Source organism: Erythrolamprus reginae, chromosome 11, assembly GCF_031021105.1.
Source record: "Erythrolamprus reginae isolate rEryReg1 chromosome 11, rEryReg1.hap1, whole genome shotgun sequence".
Lineage (NCBI taxonomy): Eukaryota > Metazoa > Chordata > Lepidosauria > Squamata > Dipsadidae > Erythrolamprus > Erythrolamprus reginae.
The window spans coordinates 33944579-33961453 of record NC_091960.1 but is presented as its reverse complement, the minus strand read 5'-3'; the positions used below and the strand labels follow the sequence as shown (position 1 = coordinate 33961453).

Genomic DNA, 16875 nt, shown 5'->3' with positions numbered 1-16875 from the left:
CTTCTTCCAACCCCAATCTTCTTCCTCAAAATTTTAAACTGGCTGTAGTTGATTTGAAAGATGTTTTTTTTCCCCCTTTCCATTCTTTTGCAACCCCAAGACTGTTTGTTGTTTGCTTTTACTTTCCCTGTTTTCAACAATAGTTATCTTACCTCTCACTCTCAGTGGAAAGTTTTGTCTTAAGGCATGTTAAACAGCCCTACTATGTGTCAATATGTGGTGCATTCATTGCTAGAGCCCTTTCGCCTCTCTCATGCGAATGTTCTTTTATACCACTTTGCACCACATGGATATCTTACTTGCCGCTGATATGCCTCACCCATCCTTTTAAAAAAATTCTGCTCTTTCTCAATGCACCAAATTGTCCGCTTCCATTTTGGCCTTTCAGAAATTACCTGATACACCTTTTAATCTTGTTGTAGACTCATTGTATGTTTCTCAGATTATTCTTAACATTTTTAATGCCTATTTGTCTCCGGCTGTTGAGAGCTCCTTAATGGCCTTGTTTTTGACTCTCCAGCAGCTAGTTATGGCTATGACTGTCCCCTTTTTTTTTGTTGCTCACGTACGCAGTCATCAGCCTTTCCCAGGAATGCTAACCGAGGGAAATGACACTGCCGATAAGGCGGCACGGTCACCTGCTGTTTTTTCTCTGTCCTCCCCTACCCCTTGGGAGAGCCACTCCTATTTTCACCAAAATGCCAAAGCTCTCGCCAAACAATTTAGCATCTCAAAATCTGAAGCCTCGGCCATTGTTCAGCAGTGCCCCACATGCAGTCAGCATGCTAACTCCATTCCCATGGGGGTCAACCCGCGTGGTCTTGAGGCTTCACAAATTTGGCAAATGGATGTTACGCAATTCCAACCTTTTGCGCCCTGAAAATATTTACATGTTTCCGTTGATACTTATTCTGGCTTTATTATGGCCTCCCCACAGAGAGGCGAGACCACGAAACATGTTATCAACCATTGTATTCGTACCTTTGCAACGATGGGATGCTCTAAAGAACTTAAAATGGGCGCTAGAAAAATTAAAAATGGAGAAAATCCCTCCGGGCCTCCCGTCCTTGCAAAACCAATTAAACAGAGTACTTTTTACTCTTAATTTTCTAAACTTAACTGGGCCCTCCGCTCTCTCTACTGCTGCACAGCGACATTTTGCCACGCATGAATCCTTGCCCCCCCAGCCCCCCGTTTATTACAGGTTACTTCCAGATCTGACCTGGAGAGGCCCCACAGATCTCATCACCTGGGGCCGAGGATACGCTGCTGTGCAATTGGAAGGTCGTGTTCTTTGGGTCCCTGGCCGGCACGTGCGTCCCTTTTTGCCAAAAACTAAGGAAAAGAAGCAATCCCTCCCTGACCTCTCTGAGTGCTGTATCCTTGATCAATGATGTCCACCTCACCTACAGAGGCTGTTCCCACGCCCATCCAGGAATCCGGACTGCATCAGCCTCCACCTTATGATGAGGTTTTTCCTGACCCTCCAGGACACTTTCCTCCACGAGGATGCCCTGTTTTGCGCATTCACAAACGCGCCTCCCATTTCACTCTATGGGAAAAATTAAATGGACCAATGTCATGTACGCCATTTTTTCTACACATTTTAATTTTTCTATTGTGTTTTTTGTGCATATTTTTTATTATTGCTTTTCCTACCTGTTCCCGTGCTCCCACTTACACCCGCCCCAGACGTTCTATGGACCTGCAACAATGGATGGAGTACAATATTTGGCTACGTCTGGCAAATATTTCCAACTTGTCTACATTTTGTTTGTCGCAAACTGTTGATATGCATATGGTTCTTGGGCATTGTCTGATCCCTGTATGCACCCCCCTTCCTGTGTTCCTTAATGATTCCTCTTTGTCAATGTTTTTAACTGCCCAGGACCTACATTATGCCCGGTATTATGAATGGGGTCCCAAGTCATATCGTCTCCCTTCTGGAGCAATGTCATTATATACCCCTCACATTGCCATAGGAGCAGATGTGGCGTGTGCCCGTATTGTTAACTGTTCCACCCATCAATCCCACCCACGCTGCTTGAAATTGTCACCTGCCATGTGGAAGCGCAATTGCTCAACCATTCAAAATGTATCATTTTCCTATGGTCATGTTCTGCTTCCCCCAGGATGGTTTTTTACATGTGGAACTATATTCCAGCAAACCTATCTGAAACCGTTTGTAGCCTGACCCGCCTAGTTCCTGTTCTCCCCTCCAAGCAAGATGTACTTTTGTCTCACCATTATCTCACTGATAACTCTGCCACTATTGAAGAACAGATTAAAGGGATGAAACAATTGTTGGACAACATGGGCACAGACATATTACCCAATTGGTGGAATGCTCTATGGTCATGGCTTCCTGATGGCTCTTGGTTAAGGGTAATTTTTATGTATGTGATAGGTATCATTTCAGCTGCTATATTGTTATGTTGTTTTATCCAATGTATTCCTTCCTTGTTTTCTATGTGTCGTTCTGCCCTTGTTCACGATGTATTGTATGAATCTACTCAGCCTCTTAAACCCCCCCTAGGACTGTTTTGTGAAGATCCGATGGATATAACAAGAACAGAGCACCGACATAAGGTGCTTGCATTCAAATAAAAAAGTAGGAGATGTTGCAGTATATCAAACTATGTTGGGATAGGATTTTTATTAATCTGGAATTCTAGCATAGAAATATATATATTCTCTGTGTGACCCTGATTCAAAAACCCCAGGACAAGGAAAGGCCGTAAACCTAATCTGCATCCCTGGTTCAGAGGTTCAGAATAAACATCTCAAAAGTTTTACAACTCAGGATCAAAGGGGGGAGGTTTCATTGCCTGAAGCAAACAAACTATCAAAGGGCAATTAAGAGGGATTAGCCAGAAGAAACCTTCAAAAGAAACTAGGTGTGAATTAACATCTGCTTTTTAGGAAGCTCCTTGAAGATGTCCCTTGATATGTATAAAGATCCTTGAAGTTCCTTTCCTTGATATGCATGGGAAAGGGAGAAGCTCAAAGATACGTTTGAAGCTATGTATCATTTTGACATGTATATGTAATCATACCCCATTTCCTTATGTTCCTAAATAAATAGAAGCGCATGGCTCTACACCATGTCACTTCACCCAGAGAGAGAATGTGTCCAGTTTCTACTTTCTAGGATTCGCTTTCGTGAGTGGCCCCACTGGCTTGCCTTGCTCTCTGTCCTTTTTGAAGGCATTGCCTTCATTAGGACTCAGCGGCGTCACAGTGCTGTTGCAAAATTTTACAACAGCACGAAGCTTGAAACTTCAGCCTGATGATGGTGAATGTGATTTCACCGAACACACACACACACACACACACACACACACACACACACACTAAAACCCTCATTGTGTATTGGACAAAATAAATAAATAAATAAATAAGAAACTAGCCCTCCACCATTTATGATGTTGAAACTGTAAATCCCTGTTCTACTGTCAGTCCTGAGTCTGCGGAGAGGGGCGGCATACAAATCTAATAAATAATAATAATAATAATAATAATAATAATAATAATAATATATGCTGCAATGTGCTGCCTGTCAACGACTACTTCAGCTTCAACCACAACAACACAAGAGCACACAACAGATTCAAGCTCAAGATTAACCGCTCCAAACTTGACTGTAAAAAAAATATGACTTTAGTAGTAGAGTTCTTGAAGTGTGGAACTCATTACCGGACTCCGTAGTATCCTCCCCTAACCCCCAACATTTTACCCTTAGACTGTCCATGGTTGACCTCTCCAGATTCCTAAGAGGTCAGTAAGGGGCGTGCATAAGTGCACCAGAGTGCCTTCCGACCCGTCCTATTGTCTCTCCTATATCTCCTATATCTTCTCTTCTCTCCCTATATCTTTTTCTGCTATTCCCTCATAGTTATATTTCACTCCTTTATCTTCGCCTCTCTTCTCCCTTTAATACATTTTAATACATGGTTCTCAACCTAGGGGTCGGGACCCCTTTGGGGGTCGAAGGACCATTTCACAGGGGTCGCCTAAGACCCTGGGAAAAGACAAATTTCCCAGAGTGTTAGTAACTAAGAGGTCAGTAAGGGGCGTGCATAAGTGCACCAGAGTGCCTTCCGACCCCTGTCCTATTGTGTCTCCTATATCCCATATATCTTCTCTTCTATCCCTATATCTTTCTTCTATTCTCTCATTGATTTATTTTATCCTATACTCTCTCTTCTATTCTTTCTCTAATTCTATTTCCTCGAAGGTGTCCTCTATTACCTTCGTTGTGTATTATCGTGTATTGGACAAAATAAATAAATGAATGAATGAATGAATGAATGAATGAATAATAAATAAATAAATACATACATAAGAGGCCATGCTGCCTCTCTTGATTGACATCATTTATAGAGGCGGCTTCAACTTGATCAGAAGTTGAAAGTTCCGTCCACTGCAGAATAACACCGGTCCTGATTCCAAAGGACCGGAGATTCCAACCCAGGTAGAAGAACCCCTTGCCCCTGGTCTTACCTCTGGCCTGGGGTTCCAGAGCCGTACCACTGGATCGATGCCACTGGTGGCCAGGAAGCAGTAGCTCGGGTGAGGCTGCAGGCAGTTCACAATCGACTCGTCGCCCTGCAGCACCCGCACCAGATTCGTTGTCTCTTTCTCCCAGATAAAGAAGGAACCATCGTCGGAGCCACTGATGATGTACTGCGCATTGCTAGGGAGGCAACCAAAAAGAGCATGTTTAGGGCTTGGTCCCATTTATAGGCTGCCTTTTCTACGAGATGCACAAAGCGTTTGGTTAGAAACATAGAAACATAGAAGTCTGACGGCAGAAAAAGACTTCATGGTCCATCTAGTCTGCCCTTATACTATTTTCTGTATTTTATCTTAGGATGGATCTATGTTTATCCCAGGCAGGTTTAAATTCAGTTCCTGTGGATTTACCATCTGCTGGAAGTTTGTTCCAAGGATCTACTACTCTTTCAGTAAAATAATATTTTCTCACGTTGCTTCTGATCTTTCCCCCAACTAACTTCAGATTGTGTCCCCTTGTTCTTGTGTTCACTTTCCTATTAAAAACACTTCCCTCCTGGACCTTATTTAACCCTTTGACATATTTAAATGTTTCAATCATGTCCCCCCTTTTCCTTCTGTCCTCCAGACTATACAGATTGAGTTCATGAAGTCTTTCCTGATAAGTTCTATGCTTAAGACCTTCCACCATTCTTGTAGCCCGTCTTTGGACCCGTTCAATTTTGTTGTTCTCTCTTGGACCATCACATCAAGTAGTACTAATTACAGGGTGTCCAGGGGGAAAGGATTTTGAAATTCTCTGACATTTCCCCGTAACTTGCGATCTAGTTAAGCCGTGGTCGTAGATGACGTCATACCAAACGGCTAAGCCGTGGAGAAATATCAGTAGCTGTTGCCACAGTTATGGTCATTTTTGCTTGACTCTGTGATTCAGGCGATTTGTTTTTTCTTTAAAAAAAACATGATTTTCCCCTGACTTTTAAAAATTTAAATACTGTTTTCCCCCCCTGATTTATTCCATTTTTTTTCACAAATTCCCCGATAATTTCCTGATATTTCTCAAACCGCTGATTTCCCTGATAATTCCCTGATTTCCCTTTTCCAGGTTTGCTGTAATTAACCAACGCTTATGACTTATATGCAGCTTCATATGGTGTTTTTACAACCCTCTAAGCGGTTTACAGATTCAGCATATTGTCCCCAACAATCCGGGCCCTCATTTTACTGACCTAGGAAGGAAGGAAGGAAGGAAGGAAGGAAAGGAGGGAGGGAGGATGGAAGGAAGGAAGGGAAGGAGGGAGGGAGGGAGGAAGGAAGGGAAGGAGGGAGGGAGGAAGGAAGGAAGGAAGGAAGGGGGGGAGGAAGGAAGGAATGAAGGTAGGAAGGGAGGGAGGGAGGAATGAAGGTAGGAAGGGAGGGAGGGAGGGAGGAAGGAAGGATTTGATTTATAAACCACCCCATTCCTTCCACACTCTGGGAGGCGTACAACAATTTAAAACAATATAATATAAAACAATGTAAAACCCCTAAAAACAAATCATACATATCCTCTTAGCCAGGGCTAGATGGTATAGCTCACCAGCCCCGGGCCTGCTGGCAAAGCCAAGTTTTCACACCCTTCTGGAAGGCCAGGAGGGTGGAGGCAATGCGGATCTGGGGGGGGCAATTATTTCCAGAGAGCTGGAGCCACCACAAAGAAGGCCCTCCCACGTGGTCCTGCTAGGAGACACTGTCTAGCCGACGGGACCTTGTGGGCCCTAATTGGTCGCTGGGATGGAAGGCTGAGTCGACCCCACCCCTACCCTTGGCCCCGAGGCCCCCTACAGAGGTGGTATTCACTTGCCTTCCATACCGTTTTGCAAATGTTGAGCGCCCACCCCCGTGAATGCGCCCGGCCTCCAGTGCATGTGCTTTATTTGTGTGCACACCATCTGCGCAACCGCCCAGCATCAAAACCGTGGCTAAATAGGACAGCATGACATCTGGGCAGGTGAAAGCGCTCAAGCAGTAGTGGTATTAGGGTGGAAGGATAGCAATAAATGGACCATCCAGAATTGGTACTGGTACATGGTGGACCACATTCATTTCGAAATTATGGAAATAAGATTAAGTAACTTTGATGAAAATAAATTGGAGAAGCTGATGGCACGATGGAATAAGGTGAAAAGTTATATCTTAAGTAGAATTTATGACGACAATGTGAAAAATAAACTCCAATCACTTTTTGTATGTAAAGAAATGTAAACCGGAGCTAAGGAAGAAATTGAAACTTAATGCAAATAATTTAACCCCCTAAATGGTGGTGGGGTTTTTATTGGTGTTGGGCACTTTTTCTTTAAGTAATTTTTTGTTTGTTTGTTGTAATAAAATTTAATAAAAATACAGTGATACCTCGTCTTACAAACGCCTCGTCATACAAACTTTTCGAGATACAAACCCGGGGTTTAAGATTTTTTTTGCCTCTTCTTACAAACTTCATCTTACAAACCCACCACCGCCGCTGGGATGCCCCGCCTCCAGACTTCTGTTGCCAGTGAAGCACCCGTTTTTGCGCTGCTGGGATGCCCCTGAGGCTCCCCTCCGTGGGAAACCCCACCTCTGTGTTTTTGTGATGCTGCAAAAGACGTCCGGAGGTGGGGTTTCCCAGGGAGGGGAGCCTCAGGAATCCCAGCATCGCAAAAACACAGGTCCAGACGTGGGGTTTCGAGGACTTCAGTGTTTTTGCGATGCTGGGATTCCCCTGCAGCATTGCAAAAACACAGAAGTCCAGAGGTGGGGTTTCCCATGGAGGGGAGCCTCAGGGGAATCCCAGCAGCGGAAAAATGGGCGCTTCGGCTGGCTAAAGGAGTGAATTTTGGGCTTGCACGCATTAATCACTTTCCCATTGATTCCTATGGGAAACATCGTTTCGTCTTACAAACTTCTCACCTTAAGAACCTCGTCCCAGAACCAATTAAGTTTGTAAGACAAGGTATCACTGTATATTTTTTTTTAAAAAGACATCTGGGCAGGTGGCCCGGTGACAACCCGCAATCACCACCACCGTCTGAACACCACCTGGGGCTCCCTACCTGCCGAAGAAGTTGGCCTCTTTGATGTCCGTGGTGGTGTTGCAGTGGCCGCAGTATCTGAACTTGTAGTCGTAGCTGCGCTCTCTCAGCACCATTTCGTCCTCCGATATGGAATCCTTGCGGCCGGTTGCTCGCAGCCAGATGGGGCCACTCCCTTTCTTGTCTTCCCCTGGAGGAAACGAAACGGCTAAGTGTTGTGGTCAGCTCTGGCCCAGCTCCTGCCCCAAGGACTGTGGATGTGGGGAGACATCCACATGCTGCAGGCCTGTTTTGCTCCCCGGTGGAATCTGATGATGAAGGCTCCTCTGACCAAGAAGACATGAGTGACAGGGAGGAGGAGAGTGGGGCAGACAGCTCAGAAGGAGATCAATTATCTAGCTCCTCCTTGGATTCGGAATAAGAGTTAATGATACAGCCACGCATGCGGAGAGTGATGCATAGGCAGCAACAACTGAGAGATTATTATCAAAGAAAATGAGGCCACCTGTGGTTGGGTGGGGCTGTGGTCATTAGTGAGGCTGCTATAAAGAGCAGCCTGTGGGTTTGGCCATTGTGGAGGATTATATGATCCTTGTGTTTTGTGACTGCTTTATTGACTTTGACCTTTTGTGTGCTGATTTTTCCCCGCTTTGAAACTAAACCAGAGCAAAGTGTGTGTCACTTTGTGAAAGAAGGTCTGTGAATTGCCTGACAGCTGCAAGCTAAGTATCACAGAACTGATAAGGGACTTGTACAAATTACCAGTTTGTTTGGAGACCAGTGCTCTTTGCTATACCAAAAGAGGGCTTGGTTTACGTGAATTTTCATTATAAAGAACATTGTTTTGAATTTTCAAACGTGTGTATGTCTGAAATTTGTACCTATGAATTTTTGGGAGGATTCTACCAGAGAGCCCGACAGAACACTGTTGCATTTCTTTGGGGAACTTTGGGGAGAGACCGACGACGTGAGTTGCATGAAAGTGTGATGAGTGACAATTCTTTTTTAAAAAAAAACAACCCAAGTAGTAGCTGGAGAGACCTGCAAATAGCAATAGCACTTATATACCGCTTTCACAGTGTTTTTACAGCCCTCTCTAACAGAATATCTCCGGGACCGCCTTCTGCCGCATGAATCCCAGCGACCAGTTAGGTCCCACAGAGTCAGCCTTTTCCGGGTCCCGTCGACTAAACAATGTTGTCTGGCAGGACCCAGGGGAAGAGCCTTCTCTGTGGCGGCCCCGACCCTCTGGAACCAGCTCCCCCCCAGAGATTAGGATTGCCCCCACCCTCCTTGCCTTTCGTAAACTTCTTAAAACCCACCTCTGCTGTCAGGCATGGGGGAACTGAGACATCTTCCCCAGGCCTATATAGTTTATGTATGGTATGTTGTGTGCATGTTCTTTTAAATTATGGGTTTTTAACTTACCAACCGCGTCTGATGGAAGTTTGCTCCAAGCATCTACTACTCTTTCAGTGAAATCATATTTTCTCACGTTGCTTCTGATCTTTCCCCCAACTCATCTAAGATCGTGTCCCCTTGTTCTTGTGTTCACTTTCCTATTAAAAACACTTCCCCCCCCGAACCTTATTTAACCGTTTAATATATTTAAATGTTTCGATCCTGTCCCCCCTTTAAAACACATGGTTTTTGTGTTTTAAAAAAATAAAATAATAATAATAATAATAATCCTTGTGCTTTTGGTAAAATTCAAGAATAGATACTGTCCACCCTTGTGTCACATTTCACGCTAGCCAACCAAGCGGGTGACGAACTTGGCCTTGGTTCTCAGGAGCGTTATCTTTGTTATGTCTGGCACATTGGTGGAAAACATTCTACATTCCATAAGTCATTTCATGTTGCTTTTGATCTTTCCCCCAACTAACTTCAGATTGTGTCCCCTTGTTCTTGTGTTCACTTTCCTATTAAAAACACTTCCCTCCTGGACCTTATTTAAATATGTTAAAGGGTAAAATAAGGTCCAGGAGGGAAGTGTTTTTAATAGGAAAGTGAACACAAGAATAAGGGGGCACAATCTGAAGTTAGTTGGGGGAAAGATCAGAAGCAACATGAGAAAATATTATTTTACTGAAAGAGTAGTAGATCCTTGGAACAAACTTCCAGCAGACGTGGTTGGTAAATCCACCATAACTGAATTTAAACATGCCTGGGATAAACATATATCCATCCTAAGATAAAATTTATTATTTATTAATCAGATTTGTATGCCGCCCCTCTCCCCAGACTCGTGGCGGCTCACAGCAATAATAATACAATGTAAACACATCTAATATTTACGTTAATTTAAAACCCCAATTTAGAAACCAATCATACATACTAGCATACCATGCATAAATTTTATAAGCCTAGGGGGAGGGAAAGTATCAATTCCCCCATGCCTGACGACAGAGGTGGGTTTTAAGGAGCTTACGAAAAGCTAGGAGGGTGGGGGCAACTCTGAGATCTGGGGGGAGTTGGTTCCAAAGGGTCGGGGCCGCCACAGAGAAGACTCTTCCCCTGGTCCCACCAAGCGACATTGTTTAGTTGACGGGACCCGGAGAAGGCCCACTCTGTGGGACCTAATCGGTCACTGGGATTTGTGTTGCAAGAGGGCGGTCCCGGAGATATTCTCGTCCGATGCCATGAAGGGCTTTATAGGTCATAACCAACACTTTGAATTGTGACTGGAAACTGATCGGCAACCAATGCAGACTGCGGAGTGTTGGTGTGACATGGGCGAAAATAGTATAAGGGCAGACTAGATGGACCATTAGTCTTCTATGTTTCTAAGTCCCTCTCTTCCTCCCCCAAGTATGGCAATGAAGAAACAAAGCAAGAAAATTATTATAGCTAGTGTCCCTTTGGGGGTTTGACACTACCTGTACTAATAACACTGGGGAACAATTTGTAACACAATTTCTGTTGAGTTTGATTTTTGAGCTTTTTTATAGTTAATTAAGGCAGCAGGGTGGTTTCAAAACTTTCAAAAGATTTCCCACACACACACACACTTAGGAGTGCAAAGGGTTCTCTTTTTAAGGTCCTCACCATTGTCACTTTTGGAGAAAAGGGCAGCGTTGATGTCCCGGTCCAGGGCATCGCAAGCGCTGCTGTGGGCTTGCTCGGGAAACTTTCCTTTGAAATCGTCCAGGCACTCCAGGGCTTCTGCTACATACTTCAGCTCGAAGAGGCAGCGGGCCAGGCGGAAGTGAGCCTTCAAGTGGGAAGGGTTCAGGGAGATGGCCCTTAGGCAGTCCCGGAGCGCATCGTAGTGATCTCCATCCCTGCAAAAAATGAAGTTGATTATTATTATTATTATTATTATTATTATTATTATTATTATTATTATTATTATGTCAATACAACACAGCAAACAAGATCACTATGCTGGATTTCGTATTTCATCACCAGTCGGGCGCTTCCCAAGAACCTAGGACTGCATGATGTAGCGGCGAATTATGTTTGCCCATCCCAGTAAAGCGGCCTTTTGCAATTGACAGATGGAGATTTTGTCAATTCCGATGGTTTTCAAATGTCCGCTGAGATCCTTTGGCACTGCGCCCAGCGTGCCAAGTACCACTGGGACCACTTTCACATGCTTCTTCTTCTTCTTCTTATTATTATTATTATTATTATTATTATTATTAATATTGTTGGTTGTTTTGTTTTTGTTTTTTATTATTAATTATTATTATTATTATTATTATTATTATTATTATTATTATTATTATTATTATTATTATTATAGCAATTTGATGTCTACCTAAATAAAAAAGGACTTTGTATTGGAAGATGGACTTTGCGTATTTCTTTTTTTGAATGGGGTTCATCACTTGGAAACCTGAGAGAAGAGTCACTACTGACTCCAGGGAGCAACGCTCATCGAAGCCATTGCGCCTGTGCTGTCCAAAGACATTTCTGTCCAGATATATATATATATATATGCAGAGTAACTCAGGAGGACTAGATAAGATGTCAGAATATACTATGGCAATTTAATGAACCAGATAAATGACAAAGACAAGTTTGTAGAAAATATTAATATTACTTGACCCCTATGACAATCATTAAGTGTTGTGCCACATGATTCTTGACAAATGTCTCTTTTTCTTTGATGTACACTGAGAGCATCGGCACCAAAGACAAATTCCTTGCGTGTCCAATCACACTTGGCCAATAAAGAATTCTATCAAGCTCCTCTGACTGAAACACAGTCCAGAAAAGATTCCACGGACCTCTAAAATTGTACTGGGAGCCTCTTATGGAAAACACATGGGTTCTAGAATCTGGATGGAGTAATTCTTGAAATTCAATGCAAAAGTTGGCTAGAGAAGTTGGTCGCCACCAGGCCTCCCAGGAAGGGAAGAGCCCACTTACCACTTGCGCTTCATGTAAGCAGCTGCTCGGTTCCCATAGAGCATGGCGTTGTTGGGGGCCTTCTGGACCGCTCTGCTGTAGAGCTGGATGGCTTGAGTCCACTGCTGGCAAGCAAAGGCCTCATTGGCCTGCAGCTTAATCTTCTCGAGATACGGGGGTAACTCTACCTGTGGGCTGCAGAAAGCAAGACTTTGTTCTTTTATTTTATTTATTATTTTATTTATTTATTTATTTATTGGATTTGTATGCCGCCCCTCTCCGTACACTCAGGGCGGCTCACAGCAATAATATAATATCATCAGTGCTAGCTAGAAGGGAGTAGGGTTTGTGGGGGAGAAGAGGAGGAAGAGGAAGAGGAGGAGAAGAGAAGGAAGAGGAAGAGAAGAAAAGGAAGAGGAGGAGGAAGAGGAAACATAGAAACATAGAAGTCTGACGGCAGAAAAAGACCTCATGGTCCATCTCGTCAGCCCTTATACTATTTTCTGTATTTTATCTTAGGATGGATATATGTTTATCCCCGGCATGTTTCAGTTCAGTTACTGTGGATTTATCTACCACGTCTGCTGGAAGTTTGTTCCAAGGATCTACTACTCTTTCAGTAAAAGGAAGAGGAGAAGGCTAAGGAGGAAGAAGAGGACGAGGAAGAGGAGAAGGACGAGGAGGAGGAAGAGAAGGAGAAGGAAGAGGAGGAGGAGGAAGAGGACAAGGAAGAGAAGGAGAAGGAAGAGGAGGAAGAGGACAAGGAAGAGGAGAAGGAAGAGGAGGTGGACAAGAAAGGGGAGGAGGAGGAGGGAGGACGAGGAGGAGGAGGGAGGACGAGGAGGAGGAGGGAGGACGAGGAAGAGGAGGAGAAGGAAGAGGAGGTGGAGGAAGAGGAGGTGGAGGAAGAGGAGGAGGCTTAATGTGGGCTCCTTGGTGCTGTCTAAGCTTGGCTGCATTCTTGCAGACATTTCGTGATCCAACTAGGTAACAACATCAGGGCTAGAAAGGAGCGACGTTTCCTCCCTTGGTAGTTCCTTGATAGGGTTAATGGAACTTGGCAGGCGCAACTACCAATTCAGACCAACAGTAAAAAACCCCAAAACAGCTCAATCAACAAACTACCAAGAAGAAAACAACGCTCCCATTGACACCGATAGAGCAAAGCCACGTCTATATATAAACTAACAGCAAATCACATTTTGCCAAGCATGTATTAATAACAGATACAGGCATAAACATGGTTATTAATACATGAAATAGATATGAATAAAAAGGGGACATTAGGATGGGAGGCACGCTTGCGCACTTATGCACGCCCCTTACAGACCTCTTAGGAATGGGGTGAGGTCTATAGTAGACAGTCTAAGGTTAAGGTTTTGGGGGTTTGGGGAAGAAACCAGAGTCGGGTAGTCCATTCCAGGCATTGACAAGTGTTCCCAATTATGCAGGGGTCCAGAAATGCCATCAAATTTTAGTTGTAGAAGTAGTTTGTCGTGGACCACTGAATCAAAGGCTTTACAGATTACGCAATCTATGTAACTTGTATCTATTGCTATTGACTTGTATAGTCCTTATGTTTCTGCAGTGTGGGAGTTACAGATTACAGATCTATCTATCTATCTATCTATCTATCTATCATCTTTCTCTCATCTCTCTCTCTCTCTCTCTCTCTCTCTCTCTCTCCATCCATTTATTTAGACTTCTATGCTGCCCAATCCTGAAAGACTCAGGACGGCTTACAACAATACAGAAGTCAAATATGGAAGAAGTCAAATATGGAAACATAGAAACATAGAAGATTGACGGCAGAAAAAGACCTCATGGTCCATCTAGTCTGCCCTTATACTATTTCCTGTATTTTATCTTAGGATGGCTATACGTTTATCCCAGGCATGTTTAAATTCAATTCCCATGGATTTAACAACCACGTCTGCTGGAGGCTTGTTCCAACCATCTACTACTCTTTCAGTAAAATAATAAAATATTCAGTAAAATATACGACTCTGACTATAAAATCCAGATTAAAACCCACACTAACTAAACAATCAACATGCATACACAACAGTCATGCAATTTGGGCATGATGGTTATTAATTCACGGGCCCCAGGGCCTGCGGGCAAAGCTTGGTCTTCCTGGCCTTACGGAAAGCCGTTAGGGTGGGAGTAATACGGATTTTGGGGACGGGGAGAGGTGATTCCATAGAGCAGTGTCTCCCAACCTTGGCAACTTGGAGATACTTGGAGATATTTGGACTTCAACTCCCAGAATGCTGGCTGGGGAATTCTGGGAGTTGAAGTCCAAATATCTTCAAGTTGCCAAGGTTGGGAAACACTGCCATAGACCACTAGATACTGTTGGCAGAAAAGGAGGAGACCTTACCTGGCGTGAGCTCGCCCCTCAGATAGCCGGAACCCATTGCTGTGGAGATGGATGCCATTTGACACGCCGTTGGCTGACGTTTTCCCGTTCTGCATCTCTGAGAGTCATAAAAGGGAAGCAGGCTTCAATTTTTGCAGTTACGGCTTTAACCGTTGGTTTTATTGGAATGGGTTTATTTAAGCTGCTTTTTATTGTATTCTCGCAAGTCATAGAAACATAGAAGACTGACGGCAGAAAAAGACCTCATGGTCCATCTAGTCTGCCCTTATACTATTTTCTGTATTTTATCTTAGGATGGATATATGTTTATCCCAGGCATGTTTAAATTCAGGGACTGTGGATTTACCAACCACGTCTGCTGGAAGTTTGTTCCAAGGATCCACTACTCTTTCAGTAAAATAATATTTTCTCATGTTGCTTTTGATCTTTCCCCCAACTAACTTCAGATTGTGTCCCCTTGTTCTTGGGTTCACTTTCCTATTAAAAACACTTCCCTCCTGGACCTTATTTAACCCTTTGACATCTTTAAATGTTTCAATTATGTCCCCCCTTTTCCTTCTGTCCTCCAGACTATACAGATTGAGTTCATTCAGTCTTTCCTGATACGTTTTATGCTTAAGACCTTCCACCATTCTTGTAGCCCGTCTTTGGACCCGTTCAATTTTATCCATATCGTTTTGTAGGTGAGGTTTCCAGAACTGAACACAGTAACAAAGTCATTCTGGGCACTTCGGGGAAGCAAAGCAATATAGAAATAAAATGAAATAAAATCATAGAGAGCAAAATAAGTCTGAACCTACGGTAAACTGTAAGTGGCAGAGAAGCATTATTTTATACAGCAGTGTTTCCCAAACTTGGTAACTTGAAGACATCTGGACTTCAACTCCCAGAATTCTGGGAGTTGAAGTCCAGACGTCTTCAAGTTGCCAAGATTGGGGAACACTGCTATACAGTGCAGTTTCTCAATTTTGGAGAAATTAGCAACCTGGGAGAAGAACCAGCCCTGCAAGGAAAAAAAATATATGCTTCAATCAGCCACCACAGAGAAGGCTCTTCCCCTGGGTCCCGCCAAATGACATTGTTTAGTTCAGTTCCTGTAATCGTTCAGATTCACATCCGAAATGTCAGCTGGACATTTCAGGTGTTGTTGGGTTTTTTTGCAGATTTTATTTTTCAGTTAATTTATATTTATTCTATCGGTATTGATTTGAGTAAGGATGCAAAAGAGAGAGCTCACCGGTTCCGAAATGCTACAATTCCTGATAACACGTTGGAGCTTCAAGTACTCCCACTTTATAGAGAGGATTTAAAACTAACACCATGAATACTCTGTGTGAAATTGCTGGAGCTAGGATGTTATTGCCCTGTTTGTCAGTTGCAACTTTAGAAATTATTATCCAGAAAAAAGATTATCCAGAATCTTAATTAGTGACCATAAAGAAATGGAGGGGGACACAACAATTCCTTGAAAAGCAAGGCAATGAAATCTCTGACTTTTAAGAAAAGTACAGCATTCTTACTGTTCTGGTTTCCGGCTACTTCACATAATAATTGGAATAAATGATTGCTCAATGCATCTCTTTGTAAAAACACAACATCTTCTTTATTTCTCCTTTCTCTCTCATTCATACACCAGCTTTGCATGGGTGCTTTCTTTTCTCATCTCTGTCTTTAGTAGCTAAGTAAATTATCTTGGTAGTAGCATAAAAACATTCCACAAGTCATTCTAAAATTTATGGGCTAATCAGTGCTAGCCAGGAGTCATGAAAGCAGGTAATAAATCACACATTGTTAGCTTATGCGTGTCCTGGACGTGTCTATTTTGGGATGACAAGATTGAACGGAATCAGCTTCTTCTTCTGTGCACACCCGGATGTGAGGTCATTGATTAATTAATTCCTCACTCTGTAATATCTCCTTCCTCTTTCTTCTAAGCGTCTCTGATAGCGTCTAAAACGGGGATCTATCCATCTATCGTCTCCCCCATTTGATTCATCCAAACTCAAGTATATGTCATTAGCTACGTGGTCATCACTAACATTGCCATCTGTCTCTAAATCCGGTAAATTTACAATCTCTAAATCAATGTTTCCCAACCATGGCAACTTGAAGATATTTGGACTTCAACTCCCAGAATTCCACAGCCAGCATTCGCTGGCTGTGGAATTCTGGGAGTTGAAGTCCAAATATCTTCAAGTTGCCAAGGTTGGGAAACACTGCTCTAAATCGCCCTCCTCCTCCGAATCTGAACATTCCTCAGGCTGCAAGGGAGTATACACAACACTTACCCCCTGGAGTATGGCATTTTTTGGGCAGGAGAAAAGTGTACGGCCGCTGCTTATACGTCAGGTCGAATAAGTAAACCTAAAAATCAAAGAAAGGCAATGAATCTACACACTGCAGAGGAACAGTAAATTTTCAGCCAGAATTAGTCATAAAATCAGGTGCTAATCACTTAACTCCCTTGTTTAGCAACAGAAATGCTGTCTTCGATTGAAACCCTACACCATATCTGGTGGCACGCAAGCCATTGCCCTAGCTCAGCTCCAACGTACATGCGTGTGCCGACCA

General features: G+C 43.3%; 1 protein-coding gene across 1 annotated transcript in view; it reads right to left on the bottom strand.

Moving 5' to 3' along the window:
- Positions 1–16875, bottom strand: part of WDTC1 (WD and tetratricopeptide repeats 1) — a 49381-nt gene that overhangs the window by 3663 nt on the left and 28843 nt on the right. The window contains exons 10-15 of the mRNA XM_070764100.1: positions 16593–16668; positions 14305–14401; positions 11943–12116; positions 10614–10849; positions 7587–7755; positions 4504–4696 (exon numbers count right to left, since the gene is read on the bottom strand). Of these exons, the coding sequence (XP_070620201.1) occupies positions 4504–4696; positions 7587–7755; positions 10614–10849; positions 11943–12116; positions 14305–14401; positions 16593–16668 (945 nt within the window). The remainder of the gene's footprint in view (positions 1–4503; positions 4697–7586; positions 7756–10613; positions 10850–11942; positions 12117–14304; positions 14402–16592; positions 16669–16875) is intronic.